This window comes from Perna viridis, chromosome 1 (genome assembly GCF_037379345.1).
Source record: "Perna viridis isolate PV_CMFRI_1.1 ecotype Kerala chromosome 1, ASM3737934v1, whole genome shotgun sequence".
NCBI lineage: Eukaryota > Metazoa > Mollusca > Bivalvia > Mytilida > Mytilidae > Perna > Perna viridis.
Genome location: NC_142445.1, coordinates 52,436,921 through 52,453,779, shown reverse-complemented (window position 1 = coordinate 52,453,779; position 16,859 = coordinate 52,436,921). Strand labels below are relative to the sequence as shown.

The 16,859-nt window shown below is 32.1% G+C and overlaps 1 protein-coding gene across 7 annotated transcripts; it reads right to left on the bottom strand.

The window, feature by feature from the left end:
• Positions 1 to 1,338: 1,338 nt before the first annotated feature.
• On the bottom strand, positions 1,339 to 14,317 carry LOC148629308 (zinc-regulated GTPase metalloprotein activator 1-like). 7 transcript variants are annotated; one of them, XM_088547733.1, is made up of 15 exons: positions 14,297 to 14,317; positions 11,738 to 11,843; positions 10,981 to 11,067; positions 9,537 to 9,633; positions 8,936 to 9,027; positions 8,284 to 8,343; positions 7,253 to 7,300; positions 6,936 to 6,973; positions 6,232 to 6,278; positions 5,732 to 5,818; positions 5,405 to 5,506; positions 4,478 to 4,538; positions 3,582 to 3,716; positions 3,053 to 3,176; positions 1,339 to 1,580 (listed from the first exon to the last, which is right to left on the bottom strand). In XM_088547733.1, exons 2-15 carry the CDS (start codon positions 11,823 to 11,825, stop codon positions 1,507 to 1,509), a joined length of 1,140 nt encoding a protein of 379 aa, XP_088403859.1. In that variant the 5' UTR covers positions 11,826 to 11,843; positions 14,297 to 14,317; the 3' UTR covers positions 1,339 to 1,506. The 7 variants fall into 7 exon arrangements, with proteins under 7 accessions (XP_088403859.1, XP_088403867.1, XP_088403875.1 ...); XM_088547741.1 differs by lacking the exon at positions 14,297 to 14,317 and adding an exon at positions 13,973 to 14,269; XM_088547749.1 differs by lacking the exon at positions 14,297 to 14,317 and adding an exon at positions 13,894 to 13,912.
• Positions 14,318 to 16,859: the final 2,542 nt, after the last annotated feature.

Sequence of the window (16,859 nt, the reverse complement as noted above, 5' to 3'; positions counted from 1 at the left end):
ACCTTACTTTTGGATAAAAACAGTGGATTCTGCTAATTCATATATCTGAAACTGACAGTGAGCCAGGCAGAACAACATGACAATGTCAGATAAACTGACAATGAGCCAGGCAGTAATATAGGGCAATGTAAAATAAACTGACAGTGATACAGGACAGTGTCAGATAAACTGACAGTGAGCCAGGCACTAATACAGGACAATGTCAGATAAACAGACAGTGAGCCAGGCAGTAATACATGACATTGACAAATAAACTGACAATGAGCCAGGCAGTAATACAGGACAATGTCAGATAAACTGACAGTGAGCCAGGCAGTAATACAGGACATTGACAAATAAACTGACAATGAGCCAGGCAGTAATACAGGACAATGTCAGATAAACTGACAGTGAGCCAGGAAGTAATACAGGACAATGTTAGATAAACTGACAAGTGATATAGGCAGTAATACAGGATGACAGATAAACTGACAGTGATACAGGCAGTAATACAGGATGACAGATAAACTGACAGTGATACAGGCAGTAATACTGTACAAAGATAGATAAACTGACAGTGAGCCAGGCAGTTATAAAGGACAATAACAGATAAACTGACAGTAAGCCAGGCAGTAATACAGTACCATGTTAGATAAACTGACAGTGAGCAAGGCAGTGATACAGAACAATGACAGAATAACTGACAGTGATACAAGCAGTAATACAAGACAATGACAGATAAACTTACTGTGATACAGGCAGTATTACAGTACAATGATAGATAAACTGACTGTGAGCCAGGCACTTACATAGGACAATTACAGATAAACTGACAGTGAGCCAGGCAGTTATACAGGACAATGTTGGATAAACTGATAATGAACCAGGCAGTAATACAGGACAATGACAGATAAACTGACAGTGATACAGGTGAGCCAGGTAGTAATACAGGTCAATTTTAGATAAACTGACAGTGGGACAGGCTGAAACTTTTACACCATGTCCCCTAAAAAACAAAACAAAAACCATACACATCTAGACATGCATCATCATCATATATTTGTCAGCACGTAAGTATCTTCAACATGTATATAAATACCAGGCACTTCAAAATAAAAAAAACTACAAGGTGTGTTACCAATTTCCTTAAGTAATATCTAAAGATACCATATACCATATGATACTGCTGCAAAATGACTTTGTTCAACATGCTAAAAATGTAAGAACAAAATAATCAAATTTATCCTTAATAGAAGACGTACATCTTCAATATGTATACTAATATATATGTGGATGGAGTCAAGCAGCTATAGACCTGCTTTCACTGTTAATAATTCCGGTAAAAAATGGAGACAGTAGTAGGAGTATTCTTTTTAATAGAAAAAAGGGCAAAATAGAGACTTTCAGTTAGCATGATCTTAAGAGCACATCTCTAGTCTTGAGGTTTTACTTCATTCAAACACAGGTAGATCACCAGGATCTAAGACAGTATCAGACACAGTTCTAGAAGATGTTGTATAGTCTATGTCAAGTCCCTGATGCCTCATCTGATAAACACTTAAATATCATGTCCTCTAAAACTCTTCTCTCCAAGTTCCTCCCTATAAAAGTAAATGACAGTAGCTGAAATACGGTTTTGTTCATCAATTTCTCATTGTAGTTTTTTACCTTTTTTCACATGAAGTTAAAAGGACATGTCAGTATCAAAGCAATTAGATAATAACGGGGTAACTAACTGGAAAGAGTGAATACCAAAAATATGATTGTGAGTGTCAAAGAATGCCCCAATTTAACAAGTGGCTGGAGTTCAATATTTAAGCATTCCAGGCATGGGTATTGATATTTTGTTTAATCACAATAACCAATTGATTATAATTTTTCTAATACTATGAAAGTACTATTGTTTGTGGTGTACTAATTTTTGTTGTTTTCGTGGTTGAGACAAACTATGAAATTTGGTTCCTGACAAAACGAAGATTCTCATTGATGTGTTTACTGAAAACCTCAAAACAACAAATTCAAGAATCCACGAAAATTGGGATCTACGAATTAAAGAACTTTCTCAGTACTTTAATATCTCTGTAATTTATTGCTTTTTCCACATAAAATAAAAATTTTGTGTTAAGGGACTGATATTAGAGTCGTCACATTTTAGTTGGAGAAAATCTGAGAGTAAAATTACTGACATTTTGGTGGGAGAAAATCTGAGAGTGAAATTACTGACATTTTGGTGGAAGAAATTCTGAGCATGAAATTACTGACATTTTGGTGGGAGAAAATCTGAGAGTGAAATTACTGACATTTTGGTGGAAGAAATTCTGAGCATGAAATTACTGACATTTTGGTGGGAGAAAGTTTGAGAGTGAAATTACTGAATTTATTTCACAATCTGATTTATGGAAATTTATTACTAATGAAACATTCAATAAATCACTACTATCTATATACATGTAGTAAATTATTTCATAATTCATTAAACTAGCAAAATATGTATTTGCTTTGTGGATATCTCATATTTATGCCTTGTCTCCATCAAATGTACATTTATTGTGATGATTTTAAGTGGTAGCCTTTGTAAGAATCATGCAAATTCTGTAAAATGTGATACACCTAAAAAAAGGCTACATATTTTTATTTTTGACATTAAGTTGATTTATTGGTCTATATTATGAAATAAGTAATAATTCATTCAAATCTGTCTGCTCTTAGGAGACAATCAACATTGAAAATCTAATATATTCTATTGTATTTGAGTGTCATTTGCAGAGTTATCTCCCTTAATTTTGAAATCTACAGTGCATTATATATAATTTTTATCTCCTAAAAGCATGGGTTACATGAAAAACCAAAGGTTAATTTCAGTTTACTTTGGGATTTCAAACAAAATATCAAAAATAAAAATATGTAGGCTTTTCACCCATGAATCACATTTTGCATGATTCTTAGCTGGAGTACTATAAAATAAGAAATTTGTCAATCATGCCACTCAATAAAACTTTTGATGCTATAATTATGTCGAAAAAACTAATTAATGAGATTAAACAGACTAGCAATAATGATTGTAATTACATACCTATAAAGACAACCCTGTTTATTCTAACATCAGAACTTTCCCATGGAGTGGTATAAAAAGAATCATATAACTCCTGAACTGCCTGCACAACTAATCTTCTGTCATCAACAGTTGATAATAGTCCCTGAAATATCATAAAAAATGAACATAACATTATAATTGTCTGGGAAATAACTCCCTTGCAAATGCAGAGAAAATTGTATTGGGAAGATTTGAAGAAAAATGAATCCTTGACATATTTGGCAAGTTGTTGATTATACTACAACATCAATAAAAGCACTGGATTACAACAATGAAATTAACAACATAAGTATACATGTACCTTCACAATTAACTATTGCCTATCTTTCTAAGTTGTTGGTATTTTCTATACTGAACTGTCCCTTACCTTTATCCTGAGTATATCCACCACAGATCCTTTTGATTTCTAGGTATTTTCTACACTAAGCTGTCCCTTACCTTCATCCTGAGTATATCCACCACAGATCCTTTTGAGTTCTTGGTATTTCTAGACTCAGTTGTTCCTTACCTTCAGCCTGAGTATATCCATCACAGATCCTTCTGAGTTCTTTGTGTTTTTATCCCACAGTACGCTCTGTACAGCTTGATCAAATTTCTGTTTGTTCATACAACCTCTGCACTCAATGGTCAAGGTACCTACATCCTATAAATAAATATCAATTAGTCTCCTACTTATCTAAATTTCAAAACAAAAATGTAAAGTGTTCAAATATTTCATATATTTCATTGCTCACATTACAGAAACGGTATACATATGTAACAATAAATTTGTTGAAACTGTCAAGAGTCATCAGGATACCATCACTCCCAATGAGGGGGATATACTGTTTAATTTTGTCTGGTTGTCCATCAATTATATATTTTTGTAGCAGTTTTCTCTACTTTTCGCACCCATTTAGTTTTTTAACACAAGTTATACATGGTATATTGTGAGATTTTGGGCTTGGACAACATGAGCTTCCTGTTAGATTATTTGAATTATGTTTTGATCATTTACTGAAGCTGGGGAGCAAGGGTGGTACTAGTGAGTATTTTACTCAGATTTCTTATTTAATTACAGTTCAACAAAATAGTCTGCATAGAGTCAGGGTAGGAAACTCACTCAAATTCTAGCCAGTTCTGAATAGTTTTTCATTATATTTACAATATGGCTGTATAGCTTTTTGCTAAAATGAACTAGCCCTGCCTGTCTCAGGCTGGCGGGCAGGCTACTACCTCTAACTCTGATAGAGTGCATGTATACATAAGGATATCACATTAATCTTGTGTGAAAAATCGATTTCATACTTCAAAACTTTCCTCCCTCATGCTGTATGCAATCATGTCACACATAAAGACCTAAATACTTTAGGTTTGCAACAAAAATTCTATTTCAACTTTATATATAATTGACTTTTTTCTTACCTCATCAATACTATGTAAACTGTCTGTGGAAAAACCTCTAGATTTAAATACATCCTCCAAACTGAAATGTATTTTTCAAAACATAATTTTAAGAGCAAGAAGTAAAAAATAAATGTGTTAATGTGCCTTTGTTCAATTTCAAATACAGTCTAATTTTTGCGATGATAGATACATAACTTCCAAATCTATGGTGTCATTTCAAAGGAACATAAGCAAAAGAAAATGGAAATGGCATATTTCATTTGATTAGGCCTAAATCAAAATCAAGTTTCTAAGTTCTTTCTCTACCTACTCAGAAATATAATGATTTGCTGGGTACAGCTTAATACCACCATGGAAGCTGAACCCTAAACAGTGTGGAACATATGGACATACCATTCAAGCTTGACACAGCTCTGCATTTCAATTCTGATTGAATATTTGACACAGGATAAGAATTTGACAATCAGCCTTCCTTTGGAGGTATGGTACTTTGTGGTACAATTTCACAGATCCATTCATTTTTAGTCCAGTTATTGTCCAAATACCATTAATATGCTTGTTTCTTGGCCCTTTCTAGCCCCTTATTCCTAAGTGGTTTAAGTCACAACTTCCAAAATCGATGCCAGTCTTCCTTTTGTAATATGGCACCTTGTGGTACAATTTCAAAGAGATCTGTTCACTTATAGTTAAGTTATTGTCCAGACATTATGGAAATGCTTCTTTCCAGCCATTTATGGGTCCTAATTCCTAAATGGTTCAAGAGACAAACCCCTAAATCAATCCCAACTTTATTTTCAGGTATGGTATCTTGTGGTATAATTTCATAAAGATGAATACACTTTTACTCAAGTTATTATCTGGAAACCGATTTGTCCATGGAACACAACTTAAAAATGTGTACAGATGTCCCGACTATATTGAGTTATCTCTTGTTTTGCTTATTACCTGTTTTTACTTTTTCCGTCATATGCATTTAGATCCAGTATGCTGTCAAGGTCAGTTTTGGATTGTGTTGTCTCTAAAAACCTTGCATAGCTGTTAATGTGCCTGAAAAAAAAAACAAAAAAACAGAATAACCCTAACAATTAATCACTGACGGGGATAACTATACATATAATTACTGATTCTATAACATTTCAAAATTTGGAATCTTTTTAAGCATGAATTTAAAAGAAAGAGCAAATGCTTTTCAATGATTAAATCAGAATGATGATCCTGAAGTAAAATTATACATCAATAGTGTAAATGAGCTTAAAATAGAGTAAAACCTACTTTATTCTAGATTTAAGTTGTAGGAGTTCTTCATCTGACACAAGGTCTGTTTTATTGATTATAATCACATCAGCCATTGCTATCTGTCTGGAATTAAATACTATCAGTATTGTTAACAGTAATCAACAATTCATTCTGTCACAAATCTAAACCCACCAGTTCTGTTTTTAATGCTTCTTTTTTGTCCTTGTACTTCATATTGCCCAAGATTTTTCATTAGTTCTATTGTAACCTTGATCTTTGACCTATGACCTCAAAAGCAATATATTTTTCTTTTAAAGTATGCATCAATTTTGATAAAATTCTTTTGAATGATTATTGGCGCTTGATGACATGTATTTACAAAGTTGTGATGGGAGGACAGACAAACAGAAAACAAGATTAGTGTATTGACAGACATATGGACAAATGGTAGTGTTACAATAGCCTGTTGCCATTTTTTTGGTGTCAGAATAACTGTCAAAACTAATTCTATGACTTATGAAATAAAACATTATTACCTTGTGGCTTCATTTATAGAATTGTCTGTTTTCTTCTCATTAAGGTACTGAATAATAGTAACAAGTAAATTTATGAAATGACACCAATAGATTGTATAGTTGGTTTTAATACTGTATTTTCCCACCACTGTCCTAGGTTAGGGGAGGATGAGCGTTCACTAACATGTTTAATCATGCCACATACTTTAATGGCCTGCTCCAGGCCAGGAACTTGTAGTCCAGTGGTTGTCGTTTTTTTCTAAAAATTAACTTGATTTTCGTCTTTTATGAATAGCTTCACTTGATTTATTTTGGGGCCTTTCACAGCTTGCTTCATGATAAGGGTTTTGCCCATCATTGAAGACTGTGTGGTGATCTATGGAAATTTAATTGTTCTTTGGTGGATGACTGTCTCATTGGCAATCATACCACATCTCCTATTTTTATATTGTGTCACAAGTGTTCCCTTAAAAATACCAATAGAGTACATATCATTATGCAGGGACAGAAGGTTACAGTATGACATTTTTCAAAGTTAGTCAAAACCAGAAATAATACCACAAAATAATTTATACATCCAATATATTAAACTGGAATTGTGAGGTAGGAAAATATCAAAATGTACCAGTACCATCAAATTTGTTTTCAATAAACCCTTTCTCATCCAATTTGGGTTTCTTTGATTTTAATATTAAATTAATTTGATTGAGAATTATCCTATTTACCTTTTCACAATATTTGGCATCAACAACTGTAATTATTCCTGTAAAAAAAAGAAATGAGTCTCAAAAAATCTGCGTAGAATTTTTGTACAAATATGATAAGAAGATATACTTCAAGCTTCATAGAACTCAAAAAAATGTGGCCATATATTCTTTCATCGAATGTAACATGCTTACAATATAGCATGCCAGTTCATTGGTCACAGATCTATCCTTGAATACTGTTGTACATAATTTTGAAGTATTTATTTAAAGGATGATCACTAAATCAGACAATAAGCAGCTGAGTTTGGTAATTTATTGCTGTAGTTCCATATTACCTTTTATATTGTTGCAAAACTCAGGAATTTCTGTCCATTGAAATTTATCTTGAAAAAAGTGAAAAATAATGAAAATATTTTACTGTTCTTTGACTTAAAAATGGGGCAAAAAATCCAAAAACTAATTACAAAATAATGTTTAGCTTATTGAAGAATCTAAGTAGTTTAGTAATTTTTGTTGAAAATAACAAAGTTTAATTTAGGTCCATGATTATGACAAACATATAATCTGAGGCCAAAACCAAATTCTAAATACAGTTAGATTTATTTTAAGGTTAGACTAATAACAATTCAAGATTTATAGTAAATCACATTAAAACTGGTAAAAAAAGAATCATATGATAGAAAGAAAAACTGAAGAAGAGAATGAACATAAATCAACTGAACTTGAATGTTAAATGTAAAACACTTTAATTCAATAACCTCCTTTTTTGTTTTCCAGACAGTTATTTTATTTCTTCATGCATATCTTCATTTGATGCCTAACCCTATATACAATTTCATTGAAATCACTCGAGTGGTTAAAGATGATTTTAACATGTAAAACCCTTAAGTTAGATTATCTCCCTCTAGAATCCTCTGACAGTAATTATATTCCTATATCTACATCTACATATGATGCTCAATCTCCCAATAAAATTTCATTAAAATCCCTTCACTTGTTTATGAGATGTTTCACTTGCGTTGTTTCAACATGTATAACCCTTAAGTTGGTTTATCTCCCTTTGAAATCCTTTAACAGTAATTACATTCCTATATCCACATCTACATATGATGCTAAATCTCCCAATAAAATTTTATTAAAAATCCCTTCAGTGGTTTGTGAGAAGCTTCACTTATAGGTTTCTAACATGTAAAACCCTTACGTTGAATTATCTCCTTTTAGAATCCAAATCTCCATTATCTACTTAAAATACACAAAATTGATGTCAGGAAATCAAATGTAAACAGACCATTCTTATATCATCATATGAGACTTTGGTAAAATGTAAAACAGCTTGATTTAAATAAAAGCCATACAAATATCTAACCATCCAAGAATAAATCACTACACAGTTCTTCATCTAGCCAAAATATTGATGCAATGGGACCTAAAATACAAAGAGAGAAATTAACAAAATATTACATTTTTTTAAAATCTAACACTGCTGAGAGTGCAAGACAGAGACATCTTACCTAACAGTGTCTTGCATTTTCTAGCAGTGTTTGATTCTTTCCCTGAATTTTATATTAGACTATGTCAATGGTACATCAATTCAGAACTCCTGCTGCCTGCAGAAATTCCACTGAAAATACAAGATGTCATAAAACATTTAATTGTGGTGTCACAATAATCACCTACTTTATCTCACCCATGGATGAGAAAACGAAACCTCACATGGCTAAAAATGAGTAAAAATAGGAAAATCCTCATCTCTTTAGTGAGAAAATAAAATATCCAACATTTTCAAATACAGAGAGAAGATAATTGTAGAAATAAATCAAACAGTCCAAAGACTGAACAACTCATGTGCTGACATACTGATGATAGCATGTTGTATTTTTGTAATGGAACCTCAAAGTACCATGTGATGTTAAAATTAAAATATCAGTCTATTTTTTGTACAGTCTTGAGGGTAAAAATGTTTATAGTATCTTTATCTTAAATAATATTATATTTATACATCTACCAAATAGCCTTACCTGGATCTGCTAGTCCAGTGGTTTCCAATAAAACATAGTCAAACTTTCCTTTCTTGGTCATCAAATTCTCTATTGCTTTTACACCATTGTCCCTAAAAATCAATATTAATTTTAAAAATAAGTGGCAAATACAAGATCACATTTGAAGACTACATGAAATGTATCTCAATTCAAATTAAGGAGGTAGATTTAGGGTAAGGGACACAACTCATACAAACCATTGGAATGTTTGCATTCAGCATTTTACATCAATCTCATATAAGCATCAAAGTAACTTGGACTGATTTCATTCTGTTTCAAATGAAAGCTTGACAGGCTTTGGTGATATTTAATATGATACAAACATATCACTGATTTCAAGAGTCTAGGTCTACCTCCTTAAATGAACAAAAAACCCAGGGAAGTTTCTTGGTTCCTATAATTTATCTTATTGCTAGAAGTAGAAAAGCAACAGTATAGCAATAACTGATTAACATAAGCAAAGAAAGCCCTGAAATATGATGAAAGAAAAGTATGGAAAAGAATGAGTTCTAAACCACTGTAGAATGTTAACTGTGAGACAGAAAAATCATTCCTTTCAAGTTGGACATTAATTTCATACTTGACTGAACAGCAAAGACAACCATTTCTCAATTCTAACCATTCTTCAAACAATTCTCCTTCTTGTCCTACAGACATAGATTTTTCTATTGAGTCACCTGAAAATAAACATTAAAATTCTATCATGATGTCATACTTACAGTGTTACATTCACTGAATACAGAAACTGTTACACAAATTACAAAATGCATTATAAAAATCAATGCTATATATGTTGCAAAAGAACCTCAACAAACATTTTTGATAAACCAAATGCTGGTTAATTCTGGACACTTTGGAACTCGGAGTGGGCATAATTGTAAACAGGACCGAAACTCCATAATAAAAAAAGAAAGTTAGATTCAACATGTCAAAGAACCCAAAGAATCCCAATTATGTTGGAAATATACTGCCTGAAATTTTGGACCCTATGAACACCAACTGAAATTTAAATACTACGTATTGACAAAAAAAAAAAAAAAAACTTGTAATAAACTGCTCAATTCAGTGTACTGATGTACTCCAAGAGTCTAAGTTTTCATGAAAGCAATGTAAGTTAAATTGTATTTACCAATATGGGTCAACTTGAAAAGGGTCCCAAAATAAAGAAAAAAGATATATAAATACTCAGTTACACTTACGTAGCATACCAACAACCCTATCAATCAAGACTAACTTGAACCCCAATTTAAACTGGTGATGAAAAAGCCAATTACTGCCTATTTCTAAAAATGCATGTACATTGTATATATTTGATCACAAAGTCCCAAATGGTTAGCGCAAAAATTTCCGAAATCAATCTCTTGTGTTCAAATTTCATAGAGCTCTATTGCATATACTCCATGTAAAATCACAAAAATCAGTTATATACAGACAACAATGGCAAAGAAATCAATGACATGAATGACACTAAAGATACCATACTATTATACAACAGTAAACTTGCTTGCAGTTTATAAAAATCACCATGATTTCAGCATTTTTTTTCATCATTTCTCTTTGAAAGTAGTACTGATATATGAAGAGTATGATCACAATCCCTACCATAATTAAACCAGCATTCAGTATAGCTAAGTAATAGTAATAAAATTAATGACTTAAGTCTTTTATTTTAACAGGATAAATAGCAATGTGGTCCTGCATTATATACATTACATTATTTACACAATAAATTATAAAATCCTAGTAATTAAAATAAACACTAACACATTAATAACAATAAACATAATTTGATCAGAAGAAATAGCACAAGAATGTTTATAATATTCAGTCTTACTTCTTGTAATGAAAAGTAAAAATAAAAAGCTAAATAACTGCTTAATATCACTCTCAACTTTGACAAGTACTGCTTCAAGACATTTGTTTACTTATTATTTAGATAGGTTCTTCCTTAAGCTTTAAAAGATAGATACACAATCAAATGTGGAGCACAGTGGCTTTAAATATCATTTTTTTTTAAAGCATACCTTCACCAAATTCATTCATTATAACAGCAATCTTCTTCCCATGCTGTTCTGTTAAGACATAGTTTAACAGAGTTGTCTTTCCTGAACCTAAAACATTATTATGCATTTTCAAGAAAAAAGAGATCAAGTTTATTGCACTTAAAGTGTAAGCTCACATTTTTTTTCAAAACTTGAGAATGCATATAGCTTACTTAGGTATTCAAGGAGAAGTATGTCATTCCTGCTAAAAATGCCTAGTTTTGACAAAAAATGCAAAAATGTTAAAAGTCACAAATCAAAATAAATAATAAGACACTACAGACATTATTACAACCTGTAAATAACTTATATATAAAGCAAAACATTGTTGGTTTATAATGTTTAACATTTAATGCAAATAAAACCACCACCATCACCCTAATATACATGCAGTAAAGTAACATAAGGCAGGTGTTACCTGTAAAAGGACGAAGTTGATTAAAAATAATCATGCCTTTACAGTTTTACATCAACTTAAATGTGAGCTATAAACAGATAAACAGTTTGTTTTTGTTAAAGATACAAAACTAGTAAAGTAAAAGGCCAACTTCATGTCAGACTGAAATCATAAGGTCAAAGGTTAAACTTGTTGTCCTTTATAATTACATGAATTTGTAAATCAGTCCCAAGTACAAATTCCAATCATTGATGAGGTTGATAATATATTCTTATGTACTTAACATATCCTTTTTTTAAATATTCATATTCAATGTTAGTTATCATGCCAATAGGTTGTTACCTAGGAAACCAGTTATTATTGTGATAGGTACTCTACTGATTTCTGCTGGAACCAGGTCTGGTATATCTTCTTCCTCACTGTCGGACATTTTTTTTACTAAAATAATCTGCAGTGAAAACAAAGAAATTCACAATTTATTACATTTTATTTTAGAAACTTTCATAACTGAAAGAAATTTGCTTCACTTACAAACATGTAATTGTCAAAAATAACATATTGTACAGCACTTCTACCACTTCACATTATAATGCCATCTCCATTTACTAGTATGTTTAACATAAATATAACGAGAATGGTGAGTATATCAAACAGACAACAACCCCACCAGGTTGACAATGTCAGCCCATGACAACCCATTGGTCTTTAATGAATGACGAGGAAAACTTCACATCACAGGACAGGCTGCAGCTGACCCCAAAACATCATTATACACAGGTACAGTGAAAGAGTTGCCCCTATGTACTCAAATAACATAAAGATTAATTTCAGGTGAAAACGAAAAAAGACATACAGAGGCCAGAAGTTCCTGACTTGGGACATACCATACTATAAAATAAATTAATAATTTCTATATAATTTGTCAGAAATCTAATTGACTGTTTTCAAGAGGTACAAAGTGTATAAATGGAGGTTGCCACACAAAATATGAATCTATCTCACATGTTACACATGCAGTGAAAATGTAATACAGCAGGACTGATGGACATGTCTGGTAAAAACGCCTTCAGTTTTGTAAATAATATTGTTTATTTTATATGCCCTATTAAAAGAAAATTACAAAATATGAAATTTGGTCTGGTAATCTCCAAACCAATGTTGCTTACACTGACATGCATGTACAATGTACATATATGTACATGTATAAGAACATTCAAAAAGATTTATGTATTCAATGTTTTGACATGTTAAAAAAAAGAAGATGAGTCAACCACTGATCTCTGTACCCAAACCTAATTGCAATCCCTGTACCAACATAGAACAAGTATGTCCTTGCTTTGGCAGATTAAGTAATTGATATATAACTAGAAAACATTTGTCATTAAAGTGGAAAGAGTATAATTCAGAAGTAATGGATAAATGATATGTGGTTTAGATTTGGACATTACAGCGTAAATTTCTGAGGAGTTGTGGAGATGAAGTACATGTATGCATATCTAAACTTCATATTTAACAATAAAACAATCCAAAAACCTAAAGAATTCATCAAACTTTTTAGTTAAATAATTAGAGAAGTTGTGTCTTCTACTACCACTTTTTTGTTCAATGCATGAAACAATCCAAGTCCCATAACTCCTACTAAGTTTTTCAAATCAAAATGGTATGATCATCTAAATTTTGTATTTAATAATCCTACAAATTTTCAACAAAATCCATCCATGGTTCCAGAGGAATTTAACTATGTCCATAAATTGTCACCATTGAATTCAATGCAATCAAGTGCAATCAAATGCAAACAATCAAGTCCCATAACTCCCATAAATTTGTCAAATTAAAATGCCAGTGAAGTACATTGTATGATCAACAGCATATTGTGCCTACAAATTTCAACTTAATCCTTCCAGTGGTTCCTGAGGAAATAAGTGTGATGGAAGGACGAATGGACTTTAACCATTATTAACTCCCTTTTCATGTTGTGATAAGAGACTATGACATTATTAAATCAAACTTTACCTTTGGTAGGGGAGCTGAACACAGGGGCTTGGGGAATTCATTTTATTTATATGTACATGTATGTATATAACTGTAAGCATATCTACACAACAATACGGCAGAGAAACTACTGGCAATGTATATATGTAAATAAAATAAATTTTTGTAGCTCCTGTGTGTAGAGATGCCTCAAGCAAAATACATACATTGTATATACCAGTAAATAATATCAATTTCCCCAGCACCTGTGGTTTTGGTAACCTCTGAAAACAGAAAATATGCAGAACTCGAAAAATTTATATTTCATAGTCAAAATATGAAAATATCTGATGAAAATGTGAAAGATAAACATAAAATGCATGGTTTTATGTTGCAGAATTACTGCACTGCAGTAGGGACTGGGACTTATCCTTTGAGATCATGGCAACAAAAGTGCACATCAGATTATTTTATTGCACTTTTTTTAGTTTCAAAACTTTATGTTCATGCTTCAATACTGTACGTACATCTACATTTGTATTATTACAAAAACCGTGGATTTTTCTAGCATTCAACGGGGTCCTGTAAAACTAAATGGACCCTTACCCAAAGAAAATTCTATCAAAATTTAATCCCTTTTGGGATCGGTGGTGGTCAAAACAAAAAAATATCTCCAGCGCCGAATCCCCAAAGGGATAAATCAAAATCATGCAATATATTTTTCAAAAGTTTTGACTACAAATGGCAAATTAGTCGACATTTTTTCAAAAATGCACTATCTCGAATAATTCAGCGCCCTCTATCCACTACTTTTCTCGAATGGAGTGGTCGTAGCGATCGTAATATAACGACTGGATTATTCGGGTTAAAAATGCACAGATAAACCGCTGTAAAACAAAGAAAAACAAAAAATCCACGGCAAGTACTTACATCAGGGGAAGTAATTCCTGTTTAGCGAAACTAAAAAGAGAAACTTAGTCCGCTTACGTAAAGGACAATTCCGGATATCAATGGAAATTAATGTAAAATAGAAAATCTTTTGTAGAGTAATTTGTTTCTCTCTGAGAGTTTGGTTTCAGTCAAATAAACTGTAAGAATATGCGTATGTAATTATTATAAATAATATTTAGTCAGATTTCCTGTACTTGGCGATCGCAATACTGGTAAACACATATTGAAGAACTACTACACCGCAGTAAGGAATCAAATATATTTAACCCCTTAATCGCAAGGACTATTTAAGATTGCTAATGTATAAGATTTTTCGTAAAATTTTGTACAATACTGGAATACGTGTATTGTAATGAAATATTGCAATTCAAGTATGAAAATATTATATTGCATGAATTTTGTAATGGGAGGGGACAACCATTTGATTCTGAGAGGGTGACAAATTTTGCCGGTCAAAAAAGTTTTTTTTTATCACAACGGGCCAATATTAATTATATCCATTTCACAGTGTGGTGTACCTGGAAGAGGGTTAAAAATAGGTGTAGGCCAGAATACTTATGCCCAAAAAAAATGTCAGTCGCCCTCAGAATGAAATGGTGTTTTTATTCTTGATGATAATTACATTTTGTTATAACCTAGTCAAAATGTAGAAAAATAAATCTTAATTAGTTAATATGAACTACATGTTGTCATTTGTTTTCGGTTAATCATGATTGTTATTAGGCTTTACTAGGCTAAATAATAAGTAGTTGACAATGATTACTTGTCAAAAACGCGTGATTGGTTGATCATTGCCAGCCACTCAGCTTGGGTAATGATGAGCAGTACCCGACTCATGACACTGGTGATTTTGAGGGCCCCGACAATGATTGAAACCAATGATTAACCAAGCATCATTAATTAGTGTTGTGATAAGAGAGAAGCTTTGACAAGTGAGGAGTAGTCAAGGGCACTTATAAATACCCTGATCTTGATTTCACCTTCATAAACCAATGTTCCACTGAGCCATGAAAACCGAAAAGATGTCGTTCAGTATAGAGGAACTGTCAAGGAGCAGCAATCCATCGATACACCATGGAGAAGCAGTCGTCTACAAAATACATCACTCATACAATAGTGGTTATTCACCTGTAGTTGACATTAACACTCTAACAGCGAGTACCAAGAAAAGGAGAAGATACGATAGTCATTCCGACGACAGCAGGTCTCAAACGGACTACTCTGACGATTCCGACGCAGATCTACCCAGGAAGAAACACAGAACAACATACACTAACTATCAAGTCATAGAACTAGAGCGCTATTATTCAGTAAGGAAATATTTAGCCATAGAAGACAGACCAATTATTGCCAAGAAACTCCAACTGAACCAAACACAGATAAAATGGTGGTTCCAGAATCGTAGGATGAAAGAAAAACGTCAGTTGAAGACTACAACACAGCCATACTTCCATGCAACAGACCAATCAGGTTTTGTTGGAGTCGGTAAACCAGCACCGAGAATGCTTCCTACCCAATATATACCTCCTGTTTACTTCCCTTACGTGAATGGCTATGGATCATCTACTGTGCTGCCATGTTATCCATGTTAACAGAATATTAGAAGAACTTAATAGTGCAGATAAATGACATAAGACATTGTACAAAACCTTGATATGAAATGTGCTTTGTTGATTTGTTTTCTTGTTATATTTTTGTTAAATAAATATGATTATCAAATGTGTTTATTTTCATATTTTAATAATGTTACAATCCTATAATTCATATGAACAAAAAATCAATTATTTCACTTTCCTTCCGAAATTTACATGTTAGAAAAAATACATATGTTGACACAGAAGAAAACAGGGATAATGAAACTGTAGTAGCTGTTGCAAACTAGACAGAAATGACGCTGATACAATGATATAAAAACAGTTACTCACAATCAAAAATTGTTTGTTTCCAGTTGTACCCCCAAAGCAGTCGTATACACTAAGAACACGCTGTCTACGATCTACATGTATGATCCGCAAACATTACAATTCGATCGTTCAAATAAACCTTTGTTTTATGTTTAATAAAAAGTACAGGGGGTTTTCTTTTTTTTTCTCAACTTTTCACAAGCAATATTTTTCTTTTAGTGAAAACAAAAAGTCTAAATACAAAAATGACTTTAAATTGCATTCTCTATGTAAAAACAACTCATTATCAATTCCAGCTTTGAAATAAACAACGATTTTACCAAAGCCGAGAATGGGTATAGCTTTTAAGTAGTAGTCTTTGTAAGAATCCAACAAAGTCTGTAGTACATTATGTGATATATCCTCAAAAAGGCTACATAATTTTATTTTTGTTTTTAAGTTTCTTTATAAATCTATATGATAAAATGCATAATTATTCATTCTAATCTGTCTGCTCTTAGGAGATTATTCACATTGAAAATCCAACAGTTTCTATTGTACATGTATTTAAGTGTCATTTACAGAGTTACCTCCCCCAATTTTGAATTACACAATACATTCTATATATTTTAATCTCCAATGAACAAGGGTTATATGAA